Source organism: Furipterus horrens, unplaced genomic scaffold (genome assembly GCF_987537825.1).
Source record: "Furipterus horrens unplaced genomic scaffold, mFurHor1.1.pri manual_scaffold_8, whole genome shotgun sequence".
In the NCBI taxonomy this organism is placed as follows: Eukaryota; Metazoa; Chordata; class Mammalia; order Chiroptera; family Furipteridae; genus Furipterus; species Furipterus horrens.
The window spans coordinates 103,672,355-103,692,929 of record NW_028327178.1 but is presented as its reverse complement, the minus strand read 5'-3'; the positions used below and the strand labels follow the sequence as shown (position 1 = coordinate 103,692,929).

The 20,575-nt window shown below is 52.6% G+C and overlaps 1 protein-coding gene across 1 annotated transcript in view; it reads right to left on the bottom strand.

The window, feature by feature from the left end:
* The window catches only part of BCAS4 (breast carcinoma amplified sequence 4), a 48,939-nt gene extending 28,978 nt beyond the window's left edge, over positions 1 to 19,961 (bottom strand). Inside the window, exons 1-2 of the mRNA XM_090286565.1 lie at positions 19,677 to 19,961; positions 6,500 to 6,571 (exon numbers count right to left, since the gene is read on the bottom strand). Of these exons, the coding sequence (XP_090142691.1) occupies positions 6,500 to 6,571; positions 19,677 to 19,856 (252 nt within the window). The 5' untranslated portion in view covers positions 19,857 to 19,961. The remainder of the gene's footprint in view (positions 1 to 6,499; positions 6,572 to 19,676) is intronic.
* Positions 19,962 to 20,575: the final 614 nt, after the last annotated feature.

Here is a 20,575-nt window from a genome sequence, read left to right as displayed (position 1 = left end):
CTGGTGACATTGATTGAAATCAAGTGTGGAGTTTAGTGAGTAGCAACAAACCAGTGTTGGTTTGTCTTTTTTTAACAACTTTATTTGTTGTTAGAGAGAGGGGAGGGGAGGGAGAGAGAGAGAGAAAAAAAAAAACATCCATCGGTTGCCTCTTGTACGTACCCTGACCGGGGACCAAACCTGCAACCCGAGCATGTGCTCTGACTGGGAATTACACCGGCGACCTTTCGCTTTGCAGGATGATGCCCACCCAACAGAGCCATACTGGTCAGGGCAGGATGAGTGCTGGATTTTTAGTTTCAACAAAGGTACGTGGTGATGTAAGATGTTAAAGGAGGAAACTCTATGTATTACCTCTTCAGCTTTTCTGTAAATCTAAAACTATTCCATAACAGAACACATAAAAATGACTGAAGAATACTGAAGTGGTTACGTTTGGATGTACAAATTCTCTTAAGAGTCAGCAGCTTTAGCCACATGGGGCCTATGTCCCCCTAGGCATGGAAGGCTGCTCCCTCCAGGTGGGACATTGGCTCTGACTTCCACAGTCACCACCACTCCCTAATGCCTCACTGGCTCCCGCAGGCACCTAGATCTGCTACTGTGATAGAAAGAAGTCCTCAATACCCCCTTGTTTCCCCAAGGCCACATTTCTAGAGGGAAGCCCAGAGCAGATAGTTCAGGGCAAGGTCAGAACACAGTGAATCTAATGCGATCTTTTCTTTCTATTAATTTGTAAGGAAACGTATTGGTTTTAGGAACCTACAGGAGTGAGGGGAACATTGCAGAGAGAAGATTCTCAGAGCTCCCTGCCTTCCTTTAAATGTGAAGGAACTGGAAGAACAGAGGGTCTGTGGACTGAGCCCGAGCCCCTCCCTGAGGACACTTCCCCACAGAACTCCGGGTGTCAGGGAAGTATCCACACCTGCCCCAAAGGCAGGCCATGTACTTGGGGGAAACGTAGAGGGTCATCTTTGGGGAAACGGACCCTGTGAAGAGGAACTATTTTACCTTCAGCCTTACTCTACAGGGGACGAAACTGAGAGAAACTCAGGAAAACTGAATGAGCTGGCCCAAGACCGCAAAGCTACAAAGTGGGAGGCGGAGGACTCTCGTCCAGGTTGGTCTGAGGCCACCACCCAACACCAGAGCTCCACAGACATGTTCCACCTATGTATTATCCACGTAGAGCCAGCCTGTCTCAAAAAATAAACAAACAAACGAAAACAAAAACAAAAGCACAACCCAGTTAGGTGCCAAGACATAAAATTAAAGACTATTTCCCTTAGAAACCCAGATTTCTGGTTGCTGAAGACCAGGCCACACTGAGGCCAAGTTCCATGTGGCAACAATCAGCTAGAGCTAGGTGACAGCTGCCCCCTTTGGTTAGCCATAGTCCCCACTGCTCCCTAGTGTATCCCCAACATGGTGTCCATGGGTACACTATGCACTTTTCTTTCATAAGGAAGTCAAAGGAAAGAGACGACTCATTTCTTTTCATACACCCAGCCCACCACACATCATCACGTCACAGGCATCTGAGTTTGCGCATTCTGGACGTCGCTAAGAAGAGCGAAGAGATGTCAATGAGCAATCAGTCCTTTTTCAGCCCCTGCCAGGACAAACCCCCAGCCAGGCTTATTAGGCTGGGGGCCTGTCAGACCCTTCCCTTCCTTCCCCAGCCTGTCCTCCCCCATTCCCCATAGCTGGTCTCCAGAGCCCCAAAGTCTGGACAGTGGAGGTGGGGGTTAGCACAGAGCAAAGACGGCTGTCCAAGATGATTCAGGGCCCCCAGGAAGGAGAGCCAAACGCGCTTGACCCAGGAACACACACCAATGCCAAATGCAACTGCTGGGCTGAGGCCAACAGGAAATTTTCTCCATTTATGTGAGCAAAGGAAGAGTCTGCTGCAGCCAGAAGGTGGGCCCGCGGCCACTGAGATTGCAGAGGGCCTGGACAAGCTGCCCAAAGCCCAGAGGGCACTGAGCCAGAAGGCTGTCCAAGTCCCGTTTCTGTGTGTAACCTTGTCAGTGTTACCACCGTCTGGGGCTTTGATATGGGTGACAACAACCTTGGTAGCTACTGTGTATGGGTCACTTAGTACATCACAGGCACCGTGCTAAGCAATTATTTTTAATTGAGCACAAATGACACACAGCAGAGTGCCCAGGCCTTCTGCGGCCAGCTCCATCGAAGTGCATGTGTGTTCACATCTGTGTGCCCACCGCCCACACCAACGCACACACCGTCCCAGCACGCCAGAGGCCCCGTCAGGCCTCTCCCCAGGCATGGCACCCTCCTGACGCTCACTTCTCTCTGACTCCCGTCATTAATTAGTTTTGCCTTTTATTTTTAAATCTTCACCCAACGATGTGTTGATTGATCTTAGGGAGAGAGAGAGAAACATCAATTGGTTGCCTCCTTTATGCACCCCGACTGGGGACTGAACGCAACCCAGGTATGTGTTCTGACGGGGAATCGAACCCACAATCTTTTGGTGTTATGGGATGATGCTTCAACCAACTGAGCCACCCAGCCGGGGCAGTTTTGCGTGGTTTTGAACTTCCTATTAAAGCAACCTCACAGAATAGATTCTCTGTCTGGCTTCCTTCACTCAGCATCACATCTGTGAGAGTCATCACGCTGCTGGGCACAGTCCCTTCCTTCCCAGGTCTGTGTAGGAATCAGTGACAACTTATTCTCCCACTCCTACTGCCGATGGACATTTGGGTCGTTTCCAGTTTGGGGCGTCGTGGACAAAGCTGCTCTGAACACTTGCGTTCAAGTCTTTGTGGACACTCGTCTCAATTATCTAGGAAGAGGTCTGCTGGGATACAGGGTGTCTGTTTGACTTCACAAGAAAGTGCCAAACTGCTTTCAAAGCGGCCGCGCTTCTTTGCATTCCCACCAGCAAACGCATGAGAGCTCCGTTACTCCACATCCTCGTCTGCACTTGCTGTTGTCAGCCCTTTTCATCCCGGCCACCCCCCCGCGGAGGGAAGGCGCACATCCCTGCCTCCTGGGCCCCTCACGCTGACTCTCTGGAGATGGATGCCACCTGTAGCGGGTTAAAGACGTCCGCAACTTCTTTATGCTCCTTCCGGGGGCGGGGAGGGGGGGTATCTATGTCCGCTCTCCTTGGATCTAGGTGAGCTATGCGACTGCTTTGACCATAAAAAAAATACAACAGAAGTGACACTGTGTCAATTTCTATATAAGCCTCCAGAGACTGGCATCTTCTGCTTCCCGTCTGTTGGAATGCTCGCGCGGGGGGCCAGCCCGCCATGCCGTGAGGCAGCCCAAGCTAGCCACGTGGAGAGGCCGCGTGAAGAACAGGTATACCGACCAGTCCCAGCTACCGTACACTGCCAGCTCAGACCCCTGACAAGCGAGGGAAGGTGCCACCGGGACATTCCGCCCCCCCAGCAGGCGCTATGAGGCTCAGCCAGGCTGGACTCTGTGCCCTGCCCTGGCCCACATCATAAATGGGTTGTTTACACCATTAATTTGCCGGAGCAATAGATTGCCAGAGGAGAAAATAAAGGTACAGAAAGGCGACACACTGAGCCCCAGGCCCCACAGCAGGAAGACTCCGAGCTTGAAGTGGCAGCCGTTGGCACTCTATCTAAGGTCAAAACAGGTCACAGGCACATGGTGGTAAATTCTAGTCTCAGCGAGCGAGTGATCAAGGACAGGCCAGCACAGGAGTTAATGCATCAGACAGGAAGCCAGCCACTCATTTCGAACTGTCTGATTTTTATCAGAAATGCAGTGGTTTCTCTCTGGACCATGTGCCAGGGAGTCTGGCTTCTCTCAGGCCTCAAACTTGATCAGTGGTTCCAAAAGCCAGGGCAGGGACCCAGACAGTGGTCCATGGTGTGACATCACCTGCCCCCCCAGAAGTCCCCACCAACCCCTAGCTTTGATCAAGAAAGAAATGCAGATCTGAGCCAGAACTGATAGCTGGGGACCTCTCTCTGTGCCACGGAACTCATAACACCTGGAGGCAGACATGCCAGGTAAGCTAGGCATCAGCTGTTGGGGCCCAGAGGACCCCTGATCTAAACAGCATCAGCACAGCACAGAGCATCAACGTGGGGACTCCAAACTCAAAACGCCTCCAGGGGCCACAAAAGTGCTGACTGGGCGCAACCTATCAATACAGACGCCCTCGTCTGCACATAAACAAGCTGGAATAATTTTCACATCCATGGGAAGTGCACTCTCCTACATTGCTTGAAACATGGGGCCCTCTTGGTCAGGTTTTATTTGCCCGCTTCCAGTAGGGCCCAAAGTACAGAGAAATATACTTTACCGTAACACACACCAGCAGGTGATAGGCGTACCTGGCAGGGGGCCGTGGGGAAGGTGGCGAGCTGCCACAGGGGACAGCCACTATGCAGCTCTCGCTGATGCTGGCCAGGTGGGAAAAAGCACCCATGGGGGAAGCCAGATCTTTGTTTTTGTAAGAAAAGCCAGAAATCCAGATATTTTTGCATGACATTCTATAAATGTCAGCAGCGAATTCCTTTTCTTTTTCCCCCTCTGGGAAACACCCAATATATCTGCAGGCAGGACTGGGCCTGTGGGTCACCTGTGTGCGACCTCAGTATTAAAATCTTTGTATAAAAGCATCTCCAGGCTCTGAGTTTGGAGAGGAGCTTCTCCATGCAGCCTGCAATCCTGGGCCTCCTGGCGACCCAAACACTGACTTCCCAACCCAAGAAGCCTCGGCAGTTCTCAAGGCAGCGTGGCCTGGGCCCCCCTCTGCCTGTCCGGGCCGGCTCCCACCCCCAGCTGTCCTCCTGGATGGACAGTGGGTCCCTTTTCACAGGAGAATGATGGGCTAGGACTTGCCAATAAAAATGTCTCTGGATCACCAGTCCACACCACCTTCCAAATTCGCCCCTCCCTATTGGGCCCTCCCTGATCACACTGGGCCTGGCATACCACACCCACAGCCCAGTCCTGCCCGACACCCGCTCGCCCAGTGGTTGAATTCTTTCAGCTGCGCCTTCAACCCCCCACCCCCAAATTCATCACCACCTCTTTTGCGAAGCTGTCCCAATTTCCCAGGCAGAATGAAGACCTCTGCTTTTTGGGGTTTTCTTAGGCAAACTAGTCTTAGGATTCCATGCCCAGTTCCTTCCAGATGCTCTTTCTCTTTTCAAAACCTCTGCAGCCTTGCTTTGCACCTGAGCACACCTTCATGATGGCATTTCTACCCTAAATGACAGTGACGGGGACAGAAATCGGGCTCCCCTGACAGACTGGGAGCTCAGGAGGAACAGAGTCGGATCTGACTCTCTGCATCCTCTGACTCACACGGGACCCACTCAGAGGGGGCGTCCAATAGCTGCTGATGAAGAAAGGGCTATCCAGGCCGTCCAAAGTCTGTCTCATCACCCAGCGCCCCCCCCCCCCGCCCCCCGAACCACCATCAGTACTAGGAAATTGGCTCTCAGGAGAATGCACATGGGAACGTCTGTCTGTCACTGCTGCGTGCTCCAGGCTGCCACCAAGCAGGCCTGTTGCAGGAATGGAGATGGCATGGTGCCCACCACGCTGGGTTGCTTCTGGGGGGGGGGGGGATGAGATGAGACGGGTCCCTGGCACAAAGCAGATGTTGAGTCAACATCTCAGGCCGCTGTTACTGTTACTTCCTTAGGCTCTCATGGACCTGGCTTCTCGGGGGCACAAACCTATCCCACAGGCCCAGCCGGGCTTCCCCAGCTCCAGGGACAGGCAGGGCCTGGTCACAGTGTAGAGCTCTAGCCTTTGGGCTTCCAGGCAGAAGCCTCCATCTCTGGTTGCTTGGGAATTGCCAGAAAATTCTCTCATTGCTCCTTGGGGCCTCACACCTGCTGGCAGCCATCCTGGGGCTGCCAGGATCTAGAGATCTCTGCAGAATCTGGAGTGAAGATCCTGTCTTCTGGGCCAAAGGTAGCACATCCATGTTCTGCCCCACCCAGCCAAGGGGACTGGATCCAAAATAGCAAAAGAAAACAGAACAAAAAGCCCAAAAGGAAGAGAGTAGGAGGCAAAGGTAGAGAGGGCAAAAGGACTCAGACAAGACCCAACGCCCAGCCTGCCGGGGGCTGCGTCTGGGCTGCAGGCTCCTCTAGGCCGCACGGGCCTGAGCCATTTCCTGGCCGGCTCCATGTTTGCCTGGCGGACTGCGCAGAGCAGGGGAAAGTTAAATATAGTCTTAGCATCCCCGCTGAATGGCTCCCCGCATTGGTGCCCGAGAGTGCCACCTGGTGGCCCACTCCTGGCTCCTCCATGGAATAAAAGCCATGTGGGGGAAGGACATGGTCAAGATGGCTGCCTGAGGACGCCTTGGCGTTGGGAGTGGGAGAGAGTGGGGTGGTGTTCCTCTGGCCGCTGCCCCTCTCCTTCTGGTCGCTGAGTCCCCACCCGAGTGGCTTCCCCAGAAAATCTCTAGGAAGGGCAGGCGTCAGGCCTGGGTCTCAACCCACACCTGCCGGCAGACACTCACCATGTCAATCAGAGCGCAGAACTCCTCCAGCCTGAGGAGCAGCCCCTCGATGGTCTCCTCCACCTCCTTCGCCTGAAAAGAGACAATATCCTGGAGATTAGCAAGTGGTTTCCAGGGAGACAAATGCCCTTCGTTAAAAAGAAAAAAAAAAAACCCAGCAAACTAAATCTTAGGATTATCTGCCCAGTTCCCTCCAGACCTCCCTTCCCTTTTCAAAACCTCTCGTGGGCTCACTTTGAACCAGGGATAGGCTGGCAGCAATCTTGACACCTGAGGACAAGTTAAAGCCCCCGTGGACCAACCCCTCTATGCAGCTTTCGAAAGAGATAATAGAAATACCAATTGCAAATAACAAAGCTACCTGTATCATCCCCACTGTTCAGCTGAGCAGACTAAGGCTCAGAGAGGTGAGGTAACCAGCTCAAGGATATCCAGCTAGCCTGTGGTGTGGCCAGGATTCTCATGTAGGTTTGAGTCCACAGCCTCAAAGGCTGCTCCTACAAACCCTGAGAGCCCTGGCCAGGTAGCTCAGTTGCTTAGACTAGAGCATTGTTCTGATATGCCAAGATTGTGGGTTCGATTCCTGGTAAGGGCACATAGGAGAAGCAATCAATGAATGCATAAATAAGTGGAAGAAAAAATCAATGTCTCCGTCTCTCCGCCCCTCCCCCACTTCCACTCTCTCTCTCAAATCAATAAAGAAAATTTTAAAAAGAAAAAACAGACACACCAGAGAGGAAACATGAGTTGCAGAAGGTGCAGGATACAAGCCTAACCTTGTAACAACACCGAGAGATATGTGCATGGTCTGCAGACAAAGGCCTGCCATGTGTACCAACCGGTGACAAGTCAGGCAATATACTTACACTAAAATAGTGTTTGTTGTTTATCAGAAATTCAAATGTTCGCTGGGCATCCTGTAGTTTCTTTGGAAACCCTATTCATGGTCTTTACTTATCCCAGGAGAGTGGGGATTGGAGGGTCTCACAAGGGAGAGTTGAAGGTTTTACTTTATTCCAAGGGTCCCAAACTCAAGCCATCGGGGCCGGGCGGCGACGTGAGTGCGCGGAGTGGGCCGCTGGGTCTCCTGGTGGTCTCCGAGTGCCAGCGCAGCCAGCCACCAGCGGCAGTTGGGAAGCAGGCCCGGGGGTGGCAGGTCCTCCCATTTTTCAAGAGACCAGAAATTCTCATTTTATGGGAAATGTCCCAATTTTTAAACAGTGGCACAAATTCAAAAAAAATAAAATTTTTTAAGATTCCATGGGCCAAACTAAACATGAAAGTGAAAGGGGCTGCCCGTTTATAACCACTGCTTTCGTCACTTGTGTGAAAATTAGTGTGAACCTTCCCCACCCCAAGTATGTACAGCTTTCAAGGCTTATAAAACACCTGCTTTTTTCTTTGCTTATTTGTTTTCTAATTAGCAGGCATCTAGGAAGAAACTTCGCCTAGACCGTGAACCTCTTTCGCTGCCTTACCAGGCCACATCATTCTGCTCCAGGGAGGCAACACCAGACATTTCTGGGCAGGCCTGGCACCGCTCCCCACACCTGAAGGCTCCCTCCCTGCCCACTTGTCCCCAAGAAATGTTTATACAGTGCCAGAGCCGGCTGTGTGCAGCGCAAGCCGTCGCCACCACAACAAAATAAACGACTGTGCAAAGAAACATCTTTCCGGCTGCAGTATAAATAGTCCCCAGTTGCAATTTTCAGCCTTGGAACCTTCATCTTACAGCTGGGACTATTTCTGTGCCTGAACGGGGGAGTCTTGGGGGGGGAAGGGGGGGTCGACCTCAGCAGAGGGAGGAAACACACAAGAAGTTCTCCCCCAAAGTAAAATTGTGGTTAAAAAAATGTCTTTAATGCACTAAGGGAGAAAGAAGGTGAGAAAAGGTTTGGTTGTTCCTTCTGATGCAGAGGAAAACAAGCAAGATGTGGGGGAGATGCACGGATGGGGTCTGGGGACCCCCCCGGGGAGCACAGGTAGACAACAGAGACCACCCCCCTTGGACACACAGCCTGAAGCTCTTCACTCACAGAAAGCACATTTCAACCTACCCTGGCATGTGCAGAAAGGAAGTTAGTCAATCCGGGGTTCAAATCCTGTCTCCTCTTTTGCCAGACGTGTGACCCTACCCCAAGGGCATAGCTTCTGCATTTTGGTGGGTTCCCCTGTGACAGGAACCGCCACTAGGCAGGACTGTTAGGAGGTTAACCTGATATAATAAATATGGCTAAATCGTTTAACAGAATGCCACCACATAGTAGGTGCTTTCTCTATCCCTCTCATAAAAATGGGGGCTCATCACTATATGGAGAACTCCATAGAGCAGGTGCTGGAATGTCCCCCTTTTATGGACTGGGAGCTTGTCACGCAGCCCCATAAATACGGACCCAGATCGGACCCTGAACACTCTGACTCCAGAGCTGAAGTCTGGAACCCCCAAGGTGCTCTCAGGGGAAGGCAAAGTGTGGCCCCTTTATTGCCACCTGTCAGCTAGAGTCCTGGGGCGGTGCCTCAAAGCAGGCGGGAGCCCCGAGGGCATCCGCTCACTGTCCAGTGGGCTAAGGGGGGAACGAGCCCCAAGATGTTCCCAGCCAGCACGGAGGTGCTCAGGATCAGCCACCCCGCCACGCCCACAGCCATTCATGGGACGATTTTCTCTCCAGATAATCCGCTGAGTGGCCTCAGACTCCGATCCTGCAGGCTGCAGCCCACACACCTTTTAACAGGCCCATAATGAAAACGAATGCCCCCGCCGTCCTTTGTGCCTCCCTGGGCACAAATTGTCCCACTCCGAAGGGGAGGACCCACGTGGCTCACTTCAAGTGGCATTCAGGGCATGGCCAAGGGACACTTTTTTTTAACACATGTGAGTCATGGCATTTGTTTTTTTCTTCTCCCTCCCTCCCACCTACCACAGGGCCAGTGAAAACTTCCCAGCTGGGCTGCAAAAAATAAGAAAGAAAAAGGGCTTGCCCTGCCCACCCCGTGACTGGCACAAGAAAACAGGGAAAGACCCTCCACGCATGATCTCCTCCAACTCAACAGGTGGCAACACCACTGTCCGGCTGCTCCGGCCACATTCCTGGGCATCCTTGACACCTCTCTCCTTCTCCGCCCTCGTCGCATCCCACCTGTACATAAACCCTTGCAGCTCTGCCTCCAACACGCATCCCAAACCCGACCGCTTCTCCCCACCTCCCCCGCCACCACGCTGGCACGAGGTACCGTCCTCCCTTGCCGGGGCCAGTGCAGTAGCCTGCTCACGGGCCCCCCGTTTCCTCTTTGGCTCCCCTTCCACCCACTCCCCTGAAAGATCCTGTTGAAACCAAAGCCCTCCTCAGCTCGAAACCTTCCACTAAACCACAGCGACAAAAACGGAAAACGGCAAGGGCTGGCGGGGCTGTGGGGCACCTGAAACCCTCACGCGCTGCTGGCGGGGCCGTGGAATTGTGCAGCAGCTTGGGACGCCGGTCCGGTAGTTCTGCAAGTCTTAAATAGGGAGTTACCCTACGATCCAGCCACACCTATGAAAGGATATCCAAACATATCCCAAACATACTTGGTTACAAAAATGCGTACACTGTTCATCAGCGCCAAAGAGGAGAAATGCCCCGTGTCCGTGTGTGAGCGGACGAAATGTGGCCCAGCCACTCGGTGGAAGATTATCCTGCAACAGAAAGGAGCGCCGTTCTGACACCTGCCGCGTCATGGATGAACCTTGAGAACATGCTGAGTGAAGAAAGCCGGACACACAAGTCATGTATGACGTGCTTCCTTTGATGTGAGCGTCCAGAAGAGGCAAACCCACCGACAGAAAGTGCACTGGTGGTTGTCCTCCCCCAGGAAATGAGGGGAAGAGGGGATAGGGACCTGCTGCTAATGGTTATGGGGTTTCTTTTCTGGGTGAGGCAAACGCTCTGGCATTAGGTCATGGTGACGTTTGTACAACGTAAGTGGATATACTAAAAAACACTGAAATATGTCCTTTAAAAGGGTCAATTTTATGTGATATGCACTATATCTTGGTTTTTTAAAAATTCTCTCCTGTTTTCCACCTCACTCAGTAATGCCAAATAGCCTGTCCCTTCCCTATACCATCCGGACCCTCTACCTCCTCTCCAACCTCATCACCTACTGCTCACTGCCCACCAAACACATCAGCCTTGTCCTCACCCCAGGGCCTTTGCACCTGCTGCTCCTTTTACTGGTAAAGTTCATCCTATGCTTCCTTTGCTCAAAGGCCTCTCCTTGGTGAGGCCTCCCCTGACCTTGCAACTCCCCCACCACTCCCCATCCTGCCCCAATTTCTTTCTCATTAGTTTTACCACCATACTGTGTATTTTATTTGTTTCTTGCCATTTTCTCCCATCAGAATAAAAGCTCCTGGAGGACAGGAGGTTTAGTCTCTTTTATCCCCCTTTGTATTCCCAGAGCTTAGAACAATGCCTAGCACACAGTAGGTGCTTCTGTTTCTAAAGCTGGCACTCCATCTCCCCTCTATGCTACACACCTTTGTGCAATATGACTTTGCCCATGAAGAGGTGGGACCCATTCCTGCCCACCCCTGCATCTGGCCTGGCCCTATGCCTTGCTTTGACTGGTAGAATGTGGTAGAAGCAACACTCTGTGACTTCTGTGTCTAGGCTTCAAGAGACTTTGCAGCATCTGAGTCACTCTCTTGGAAGACAACGGCCACGTGAAGAAGCCCAGGCACTCTGCTGGAGAGGCCACGTGGAGGCGGACTGAGATACCTTGGCCGACAACACCAGCTGCCTGACATATAAGTGAGGGCCTGCTGGACCTTCCGGTGTGGCCAGGCCTCCCGCTGTATGAGGCCCCGCGAGCAGGCTCGGCTGACACCGCGGCAGAAGAACCGCTCAGATGAGCCCTGCCATCCTACAAAATCATGCGCCATGAAGTGGTAGTTGCTTTCAGCCACTAAGGTTGGGTGTAGCTTGTCACCTGACAATTGGTCACCGGTACAGTGCTCCATGAATAGTCATTGCAAGAAAGAAAGGAAGGCAGGAGGGAGGAAAGAAAAATGAGCAAGGAAAGGGGGAAGAAGAAATGCATTCTTCTGGAGGCACCCCCACCTGAGAACAGCAGCCTAGACGGCTGTGTGATCTTAATTACCTCTCACTGTCTCTGTGCCTCAATTTCCCCATTTGAAAACTGCAGGAAAACAATCCTCGGACTCGCTTGTCTCGAGGTGGAAGCTGAAGAAGGTCAACTAAATAATTTCTCTGGGTTCCTGACAGTGAGATGCTATTCCCATAAAAGAGGTGATGTCACTTGGAACCTACTAGGGTGTCCAAACTCAGAGGGACCCAGAAACCAGGCAGGAAATGAACACAAGGGAAGTGGGCCAGCTTAAGAATCGTTCCCAGCACACCCCTTGTTTCAGTTTCCTACTTTTGACGGAGACCTTTTACATTCCTCTAAGAAACACAGCAGCACAAGCAGCGTAAGTGGCAGGTGATACTCCGGGCAGGGAGACACCAGGGAGGGGTAGGGACTGTGGCCTACAGAGACCTGTTGCCCCACCGAAAGAGGGAGGCTGCTACTTGGCTCCAGTGGTTCGTTCTAGTGGGAATGTGCCCAACTCGTTTTGTTCGAGACAAACCATGGTCCGGATATTTATGCAAACCTTCCCAATTCAAAAATGTTCAAAACTAACCTAAAAATTAAAAAACACTGACAGCCAAACAAACCTGCCTACAGGCTAATGGGGCCTTCAAACCTCTGGTGTATTGGTGTCTTTAAAACACAAACATGTATGAAATGTTCAGAAAAGACAAATCTGTAGAGATAGAAAGTAGATTAGTGGGGGGCTTGGGGAGTGAGGGCTGAGGGGAGAGGGTTTCTTTGGGGGTTAATGAAAATGTTCTAAAGTTGATTGCGGGTGATGGTTGTGCAACTCTGTGAACATACATACAAAAAGCCATTAAATTGTACACTCCAAGCAGGTGAATTGTATGATATGTGAATTATATGACAGTAATGCTATAAACACACACCACACACACACACACACACACAAGACTCCTCTTAGAAACTACAAGGTCCATTCAGCCCAAGCCACTCAACTGAAGTCCTGCACCTTTTTACTACGACAATTTTGGAGAGACCAGACATTTGAATTTTTATCTGAAACTCCCACTTTTTGGAAACCGCCAAATATTGAGGATTTTAAAAATCAAACCGCTGTGCTGACCAAAGGACACCCACTCGCAGCCACACGGAGTTGCAGGCACATTTTTGGCTTCTGCTCAGCTCCAAGCTCTATACCTGCCCTGGGCTTCCTCCAGGAGCTGGGGCCAAGCCAGAATGAAGGGAACACAGGGCCCTGGGTTGGAACCACAAAGCAAGGCAAACAGGAATTCCCACCCTTGCCCCAGAAGGGCCCTTGACCTGGAGGGTGGAGAGTCCAGGCAGGGCTGACTACTCTACTCTACACTTGCCCTGCCCCTGACTTCTAAGAAAGTTACTTTGGCAACAGTGGCCAAAATGTAAAATGCACCTATCCATGGACCCGGTAACTCTCCTACAGACTTACGTGCAGAAATGCGAAGTGACGTATGTGTAGAGGTACTTACTTAATGCAACAGACTTTGTGACGGCAAAAGACTCCAAGGAACCTAAATGCCTGTCCCCAGGGGAACAGTCACCGGCATTATAATTCAGACAGGCCATGAAATTCTGTTTAGCCGCTGAGATGAGCGGGCTGCTCTCTGCGTACTCATCTGGAAAGATCTCTAAGACGTATCGAGTGAAGAAAGCACAGTGCAGAAAGCGGGGGGTGAAGTGGGGAGTGGGGAGGGAAAGGACCTGTCGTGCCTGCCCTGGAAGGGGACCCAGACCTGACTGGCGTGGCCTCTGCAGAGAGCAGCGGGGCGTTGCGGGCCCCCCAGCTACGAGGGCCTCACTCAGCACTCTCTGGCCACTAGGGCCTTGAGATTTTGTAGCCTGCACATACGTTTTTTTATTTGTAAAACAACTTACTTCAAAAACAAAACCAACTCCGATTTACTTTTCCAAAAACCCACAGGCCAAAGTTCCGCCACGCAGCTCAGGACAGCCGGGGGCTCAGCGGGACCGAGGGTTTGGCAGCTGTGCTCTGCGAACCAAACGCCGGCACCCGTGGCTGGCCTCGGTCGGATGTAGAGGCCGGAAAGTGGACACTGGACCTCCAGCCTGCAGGGGGCCGTGCCTGTGAGTGGACAATCGTGATCCTGAGCACAGGGGAAGGGCAGGCGTCACCCACCGCCGAACACCGCATAGAACGGTTCGCGCGTGCCCGTCGCCGGCGCCTTCCCACCTGCTCCGACTGAGCCCTAAGGACGCAAGTGCCCCTCACGCCCTCTCACCTCCCAGCGCCTGGCACCGTGTCGGCACCTGCTCAACACACATCTGCAGAATGAACACACAAGGAATCGTAGCTAAGGTGCCCAGACTGCTTCCTGGGGGCCAGACCGCGTGCCAAGCGTTCCCCGTGGATTTTCTCATCCAACCCTGCAACTACCCACAGGAGACGAGACAAGGCACCGAGACGCACTCCGTGCAGAGCCGAGATCCGAACCTGGCCGTGCGGCTCCAGAGCTCCCGTCCCGCCACCGCTCAGCCCCACCTGACCAGTGGCAGGAGGGTCGGGGCATCCACACGTCTGTAAAGGGTGTTTCTTTGCCTGATACACAGAGCCACTCAGTACAGGGGCTGTGGACACCGCAGCAGGCAGGACGGGCAAGGTCCCTGTCCTCACAGGGCTGCCACTGGAATGGGGACATTCACAGAAGTGGGACAGGCCAGGCCAGGGGAACCCCAAAAAGGCTTGCGATCAAAATCACTGGGGTGGGGGGCAGTTTCAAGCTCAGATCCCCAAGCTCACCTCCATCTCAGTCCTCCATCAACGACCACAGTGATTTGCCAGCAGACAGGCAGGCAAGGTCACTCCAGGCTTAAAACCCTGCTGGTGAGCAGTTAGAACCCCAGCGGCCAGTGGCATCCAAGCAGTGAAATCAGAGTATCCAGGGCTGGGAGCCACGCATCAGTATTATTCTTATTTTTTGAAGATCTCCAGGTGACTCCAATATTGGCAAAGTCTGGAGACTGTGGCCGTGCCCTACTGAGTGCTCTTGACCTTGGTTATACCCTGCCTCACCACTAGAGATTGGTTTAACTCCATCTCCTATTAACAGATGAATGAAATAGGTATTTTTGCCTTTTTAAGTTTGTACTTGCGCCACGCACACCTCCGTGCGTCTTACCTTTCGTCCTCAGTGGACGGGGAATGGGGCAGTCAGAGCTGACCTGGGCTGCGGGCAGCTGGCCACGGTGCAGAAGCATCACCGTGCGGCCAGCCGTGCTCACGGGCACTGGGGTCATTTCCAGTTGCTGGGAGCTGGTCCGTTTTAAAGGTTCTCGGTTGGTGCTGAAGGTCAGCCAGGTTCCGGGCTAAGTCTCCCCCACGGCACAGCCGCCCTCTGACAAGACTGTTCAGAGCCCGGATGGCTCCCTCCAGAGCCAGGAGAAAGACAGGAACTTCCTACTGACAGAGGCTGACCCTCTCCAAGCACCCCCCTTGGCCTTGGCTCCTCACACTCCTGAAGGTTCTGACTCAGGGGGTGTGGCCAGCTGAGTCCACGTCCAACTGACGGGCACATCAGTGGCCTCTACCCTCGACCCCAGAAGCAGATCCAGTCTCCACACCCACGGCCCTGGGTGTGGCCCTGCCCCCTCTCCCCCAGGATCACCGAGGTCCCCCCCTCGACACCTCCTCACCTCTCCCCCATGTGGGCCATGCACACGCCGCCAGACCTTTGCCCTGTGGCTCCCTCCCGTCCTTCCTGCGTGCCCACCCCAGCCCCTCTGCTGTCTCCTTCACGGCGTCTATCACCACGTGGCGATGCTGGTCGTCAGCAGTCTGCTCGCCTGAGAGCGGGCACTGCGCCCGTCTCCCGGCCTCTCCCTGGTGCCCAGCGCAGTTCCCGGCACACAGCAGGTCTGCCGCAAAGCCCGGGGGAGCAAATTAACACAGACCCACAGCTTGCGACAGCATTGACTGTGCCCGGCTCTACCCACCGGCTCCCGATCTGAACACCTAAAGCTTGACTGCCCAAAGGGGACCAGCAAGTCACAAGGACAGAACACATGTGAGGAGACGGGGCTCCTGTAGGCACATGGTGTTCGTAGGTTGGACTCAACGGAATATTCTTTGCTTCCAAAGAAATAGCCTCTTCTACATTTTTCTTAAAACTCAAGGGTATCTTTGGCTAACCTATGTCTTCCTACTTTAGTCCAGACACGTGGTTTAATGAAATAGCACCCTTTTCTCTTACCATGACTACTGAAAAGTCAAAAGTTCAAGCACAAGGGCAAATGGTGACTGACACCAGCTTCAGTATGGGGGACACAATAGGGAACAGTGGGGACTGTGGCAAACAAGGGGCTGCAACTAGGAAATATGGACCTAGGATTACGAGACTGTTTGTTATATTAAATAAACAGGAAGTTCAGGTTTGTTTTTTTGTTTTTTTAATGAAAATCCCCCATTGAAGAAACCCTCTCCGGATCAAACCATTAACTTCCAAGTGCTGGATTCAGCCTCTGGGCCATCTGATGGCAATTCCTGATCTAATCCACGTGTGGTTCAAGGTCCCAGATGCTTTCTCCACCATCATCCTCTGCCACTAAAGCAAAGAGCCCGCATGTGAAAAAGTGCTGGTTTCTGTCACTGCCTTCCATCTGGGCCATGAACCCCTCTGGGGGCCATACCTGCCCCATGTCCCAGCACAGGAACCAAATGGAATTCTGAAAGAGCCTGCTCAGAAATTCACCCGTGGGTGAGGGCGTCAGTGCTCAGCCATGGGGGGGGGGTGGCTGAGCTCCCCCTCTTGGTAAGTCACAGAGCATCCAACAGGCAAATATCTCTCCCTACCACCTTGAAGCAGCTTTCCGGAGACACCCCCTGCTGAAACTCCCCCCAAAAGAGGAAGTTCGAAGCAGAAAGAGATAGAAAGCAAAACACAGAAAAGCTGGTTGGACAGAAAACTCCCAGTGCAGTGGAAAATAATAAAATGCTCACCTGCCAGCCAATCTCAATCCGCTGTCCCTTGCGAGCTCCCGTATCCTCTCCTGGGAGGCAATACAGAGTCCTGGGCCCGGCTTCCGCCCTCCTCAGTAACCTCCCTCTGCTCCCCTCTACCTGCTGCCCCTCTGTCCCAAAGAACACCTGCTTCATCCCACCCTGGGCCTCTGCAAGTTCTGGTCCCTCTGCCTGGAGTATCTTCCTTCTCCCTCTCAGCCAACTCCTATTCATGCTTCAGGGCTCAGCCTAAATGACGCTTCCTCAGGGAAGCCCTCCCTGACCTCGCCTGACAAGGTGGTGGTCCCTCTGCTATTCACCCTCCTGGATCCTAGATCTCTGTTCTTCCTCTTCCCTGCACATTCCTCTGTGGTCACCACTAGGTCTTGGCTTTCTCGGAGAGGCCTTCCCTGCCGCTTGTCCCCCAGACACACCGTCACAACACCCCAGGTCACATTCTCCATGGCCTTTGTCGCCTTTAGAGGTTTTGTGTGTTCCATGTTTATTGTCCCACCAGAGCAGGGCCCTTGTGTGTTTCACTGCTGTGCTGTCCCCAGCGCCTGTCACATAGTAGGGGTTCAAGGTGTTCAATGAAGCGGGCCCACTTGGCCAGGAAGTGGGCTGGTCTGAGATTCCTACAGCTCCATTTACAAGCCAAAAGTGGTTTTGGAGGGGGGAGGGTGCCAGGCCTGTCCCAAACCAAGCCGCCCTTGTCCCACTCATCTGCCCATCTGCAAAGAGCCTTGGCTCAACGACCTGCTAATGAATTCAGCTTTAAATAGAGGCTGCAGATGACGACTCTGATAGTTTCTGCTGCTTTTGGTAAATAAACTTCAGTAAGCACTCTAAGTGGGTTTACTGCCATACAAGCTGCAGGGAGCGGAACTCTTCATTACAGCCCTTACAAATGAGCGTGAGCCAACCGGAGTCTGCATGAAAGAGAGCCCCGAGTGAGAAAATAAAGTTAATACACAGAGTTTCTCTCAAAGGCTGTTTCTAATAGAGACTAAATGAAGCTCAGGTTTAGCCACTGGGCACAGGGACACCTCGCTGCTGAGGGCAAGGGAGAGAGGGACCAAAAAGGCACTCAGTTTATTTAAACCAGTAAAAATCTGTGGACAACCTAAATGCCCATCCCTGGGGGCACAGGTCATAAGTCCCAGTACACGCACAGGATGCCCCCAATTCCATGATTGACATAACCCCCTCCTAGCCACTGGGTCACTGCCAGGATGCAATGCCATGACCCACAGAGTACGTGTCCAGGAAATTGAAGTAATTGGCATTTAATCGTGGGATACCAGGAAGCCAAAGAATGATGTGGACCTACCCTCTCTCCTCAGGAAGCCACCAGCTTCAGCTGACTATTGAGCACTTACCATGTGGTCCGTCCCACCTGAGATGTGTTGTAAGTTCAATATGAAAACCCTGATTTCAAAAACTTAGTACAATGAAAAGAAGGTAAAAATCTCATTAATTTTTTTTTACATTGGTGACGTGCTGGAATATATACTGGATACACTGTAATTTTACATCATTGAAACTAATCACACCTGTTTCTTTTTCCTTTATTATGTGGCTCCTAGAACATTCAAAATTACATGCATGGTTCACATTTGTGGCTCAGATTAGGTTTCTATTGGACATGGCATTCAAAAAGATTGAGATATCATTCACTCTTTTAAAAGTGTGCAATTCAGTGGTTTTCGGTATATTCACAAAGTTGTGTAGCCATCGCCACTAATTCCAGAACATTTTCATCACCCTGAAAAGGAGCTCTCTGTACCTATCATTAGCAGTCACTCCCCATTTGTCCATGCTGTTTTGAGTAAAGAAAAGCAAGTTGCAGAACCGTATTGCAGTATCAAGTGGAGTTTTATAAAAACGAACATATATTAATACTTGTATCAGTGGTTCTCAACCTTCCTAATGCCACAACCCCTTAATACAATCCTCATGTTGTGGTGACCCCCAACCATAAAATTATTTTCATTGCTACTTCATAACCGTAATTTTGCTACTGTTATGAATCATAATGTAAATATCTGATATGCAGGATGTATTTTCATTGTTACAAATTGAACATAATTAAAGCATAGTGATGAATCACAAAAACAATATGTAATTATATATGTGTTTTCCGATGGTCTTAGGCGACCCCTGTGAAAGGGTCGTTCGACCCCCAAAGGGGTCGCGACCCACAGGTTGAAAACCACTGATTTATATGCATGCCCACATTTGTAAATGCATTTTTTAAATGTTTGCAATGCTGTGTATCAAACTCTTACTGATGGTTATCTCAGGGATCTAGGGTCTGGGTGTGAGAGAAAACGGAGTGGGTACTCACCCTTTATTTTATATACTTCTGCACTGCTTTTGAGATTTAAAAAGAGAATGAGTTGAATTTCTAGTCCTACCTAAGTAACTCTTTGTGGACTTGGGTAAGTAACTTTTTCACAGCCTGTCAACAGATTGGCTTCCGCTGGAAGAATGGTCTAGTTTTAGATCTACTTCTTATTCTGCGCGTTTAAAATAGTACAGGCAGAGACGAGGTGTTTTCCCTCCTAGCAACAGACGGAACGAGGCCGGGTGCGTCCCCGCACAGACGGAGCCTGTCCGCCTCCTCCCTGGCAAACGGCTGGCAAACGACTGGCAAACGGCTCCCAGCGGAGCGGCCCCGCGCCCTGGCAGGGGGTCGGCCTCCCCCAGGACCCAGCCTGGCGAAGGGTAGCAGCTCCCAGTGCGCCTGGGTCTGGCGTCCCGGCCGAAGCTGGCGGGCCGTGGGTGGGGATGGGAGGCCAGTCTGTGTCCCCAGGGGCGGTATCAGCTGGAAAGGGAAGCCATCGCGACCTGCCGCGCATATCTCGGTAGCGCCAAGGAGTCACCGCTCCGCGAAAAAGGGGACCCTCGCGCCCCTACTCTCGGTCCGGAGCCCTTCCGCCGGGTGCGAGAGGATGCTACGGGGAAGCTGAGGGTTCGCGTCGAGATACCAGCACGCTGGGGGCCGCACCCGTCCACTTCTTCCCCAGGCGCGCGGGCCCCATACTCCCTCCCCCAAACCCGAGACACTTCCATCCCCCAGTCCTCTACCTCGGTCCCGGGCTCGGGGGTCAGGAAGAGCGCAAGCTCACGCGCCCCGCTGCGCACGGGCTCCAGCCGGTCGGCGTCCAAGAGCAGCATCTGGAGAGCGGTGTGGTCCAGCTGGCCGAGGCTGCCCGGGAGCCTGTCACCGGGTCCCGACCCCGGAGCCCTGCCCCCGGCCGGCTGCATGCCCCGCGGCCCGCCTGGCGGAGGCGGGTCAGGTGCGTCCCGGGAGGTTGCGGCTCACGCCTCCCGAAACGCCGGGCCGAGTGGGCAGCGCCACCCAGTGGCGTGCGTTGCTCACTGCGCCCGCCCCTCGCACCACCTGGTAAACAAGATATTCTCAAACTCGCCTGCAGATTACAATCTCCTGGGACTCTTACAAAACTTCCAAAATTCGGCCCACACACAGTCTCGGGTGGGAACCTGGGAGTAGGTATTTTTGAAGTTCGCCAGGTGATTTCAACATACATCTGAATTTGATCGGTGTAAACGGACCTTTTTTATTGTAATCGGAGGGAGCAATGGTTCCCAACTCCCGCTACATTTAGTAACGCCCTGGGGAGCGTTTAGAAGTCGGGAGGCCAGGCCTCATCTGAGACGGAAACAGCCAGAATCCTTGGGGGTGGGGCTGGGCACCGGTTGTTTTTACAGCTCCGCGGGCGATCCAGCGAGCATCTAGGATAGAGAACCGCTATCTTAAAGGGTCTTTTAGGTTAAAGACCTAAGTCCCCGCCCCCAAGGCCCGTCCTCCCTCCAGCATCTGGTTGGCGCCAGGCGGGGAGTCCTGGGAATGCGGGTGTGGCGATCCTCTTCCTCGCTCGGGCAGCTTTCAAAATAAGCTCCCCAGAGAATTCTTAAGCGCACGAAATTTGACCCCCTAACCCCCATAGAAGGCTTGTCTAAAC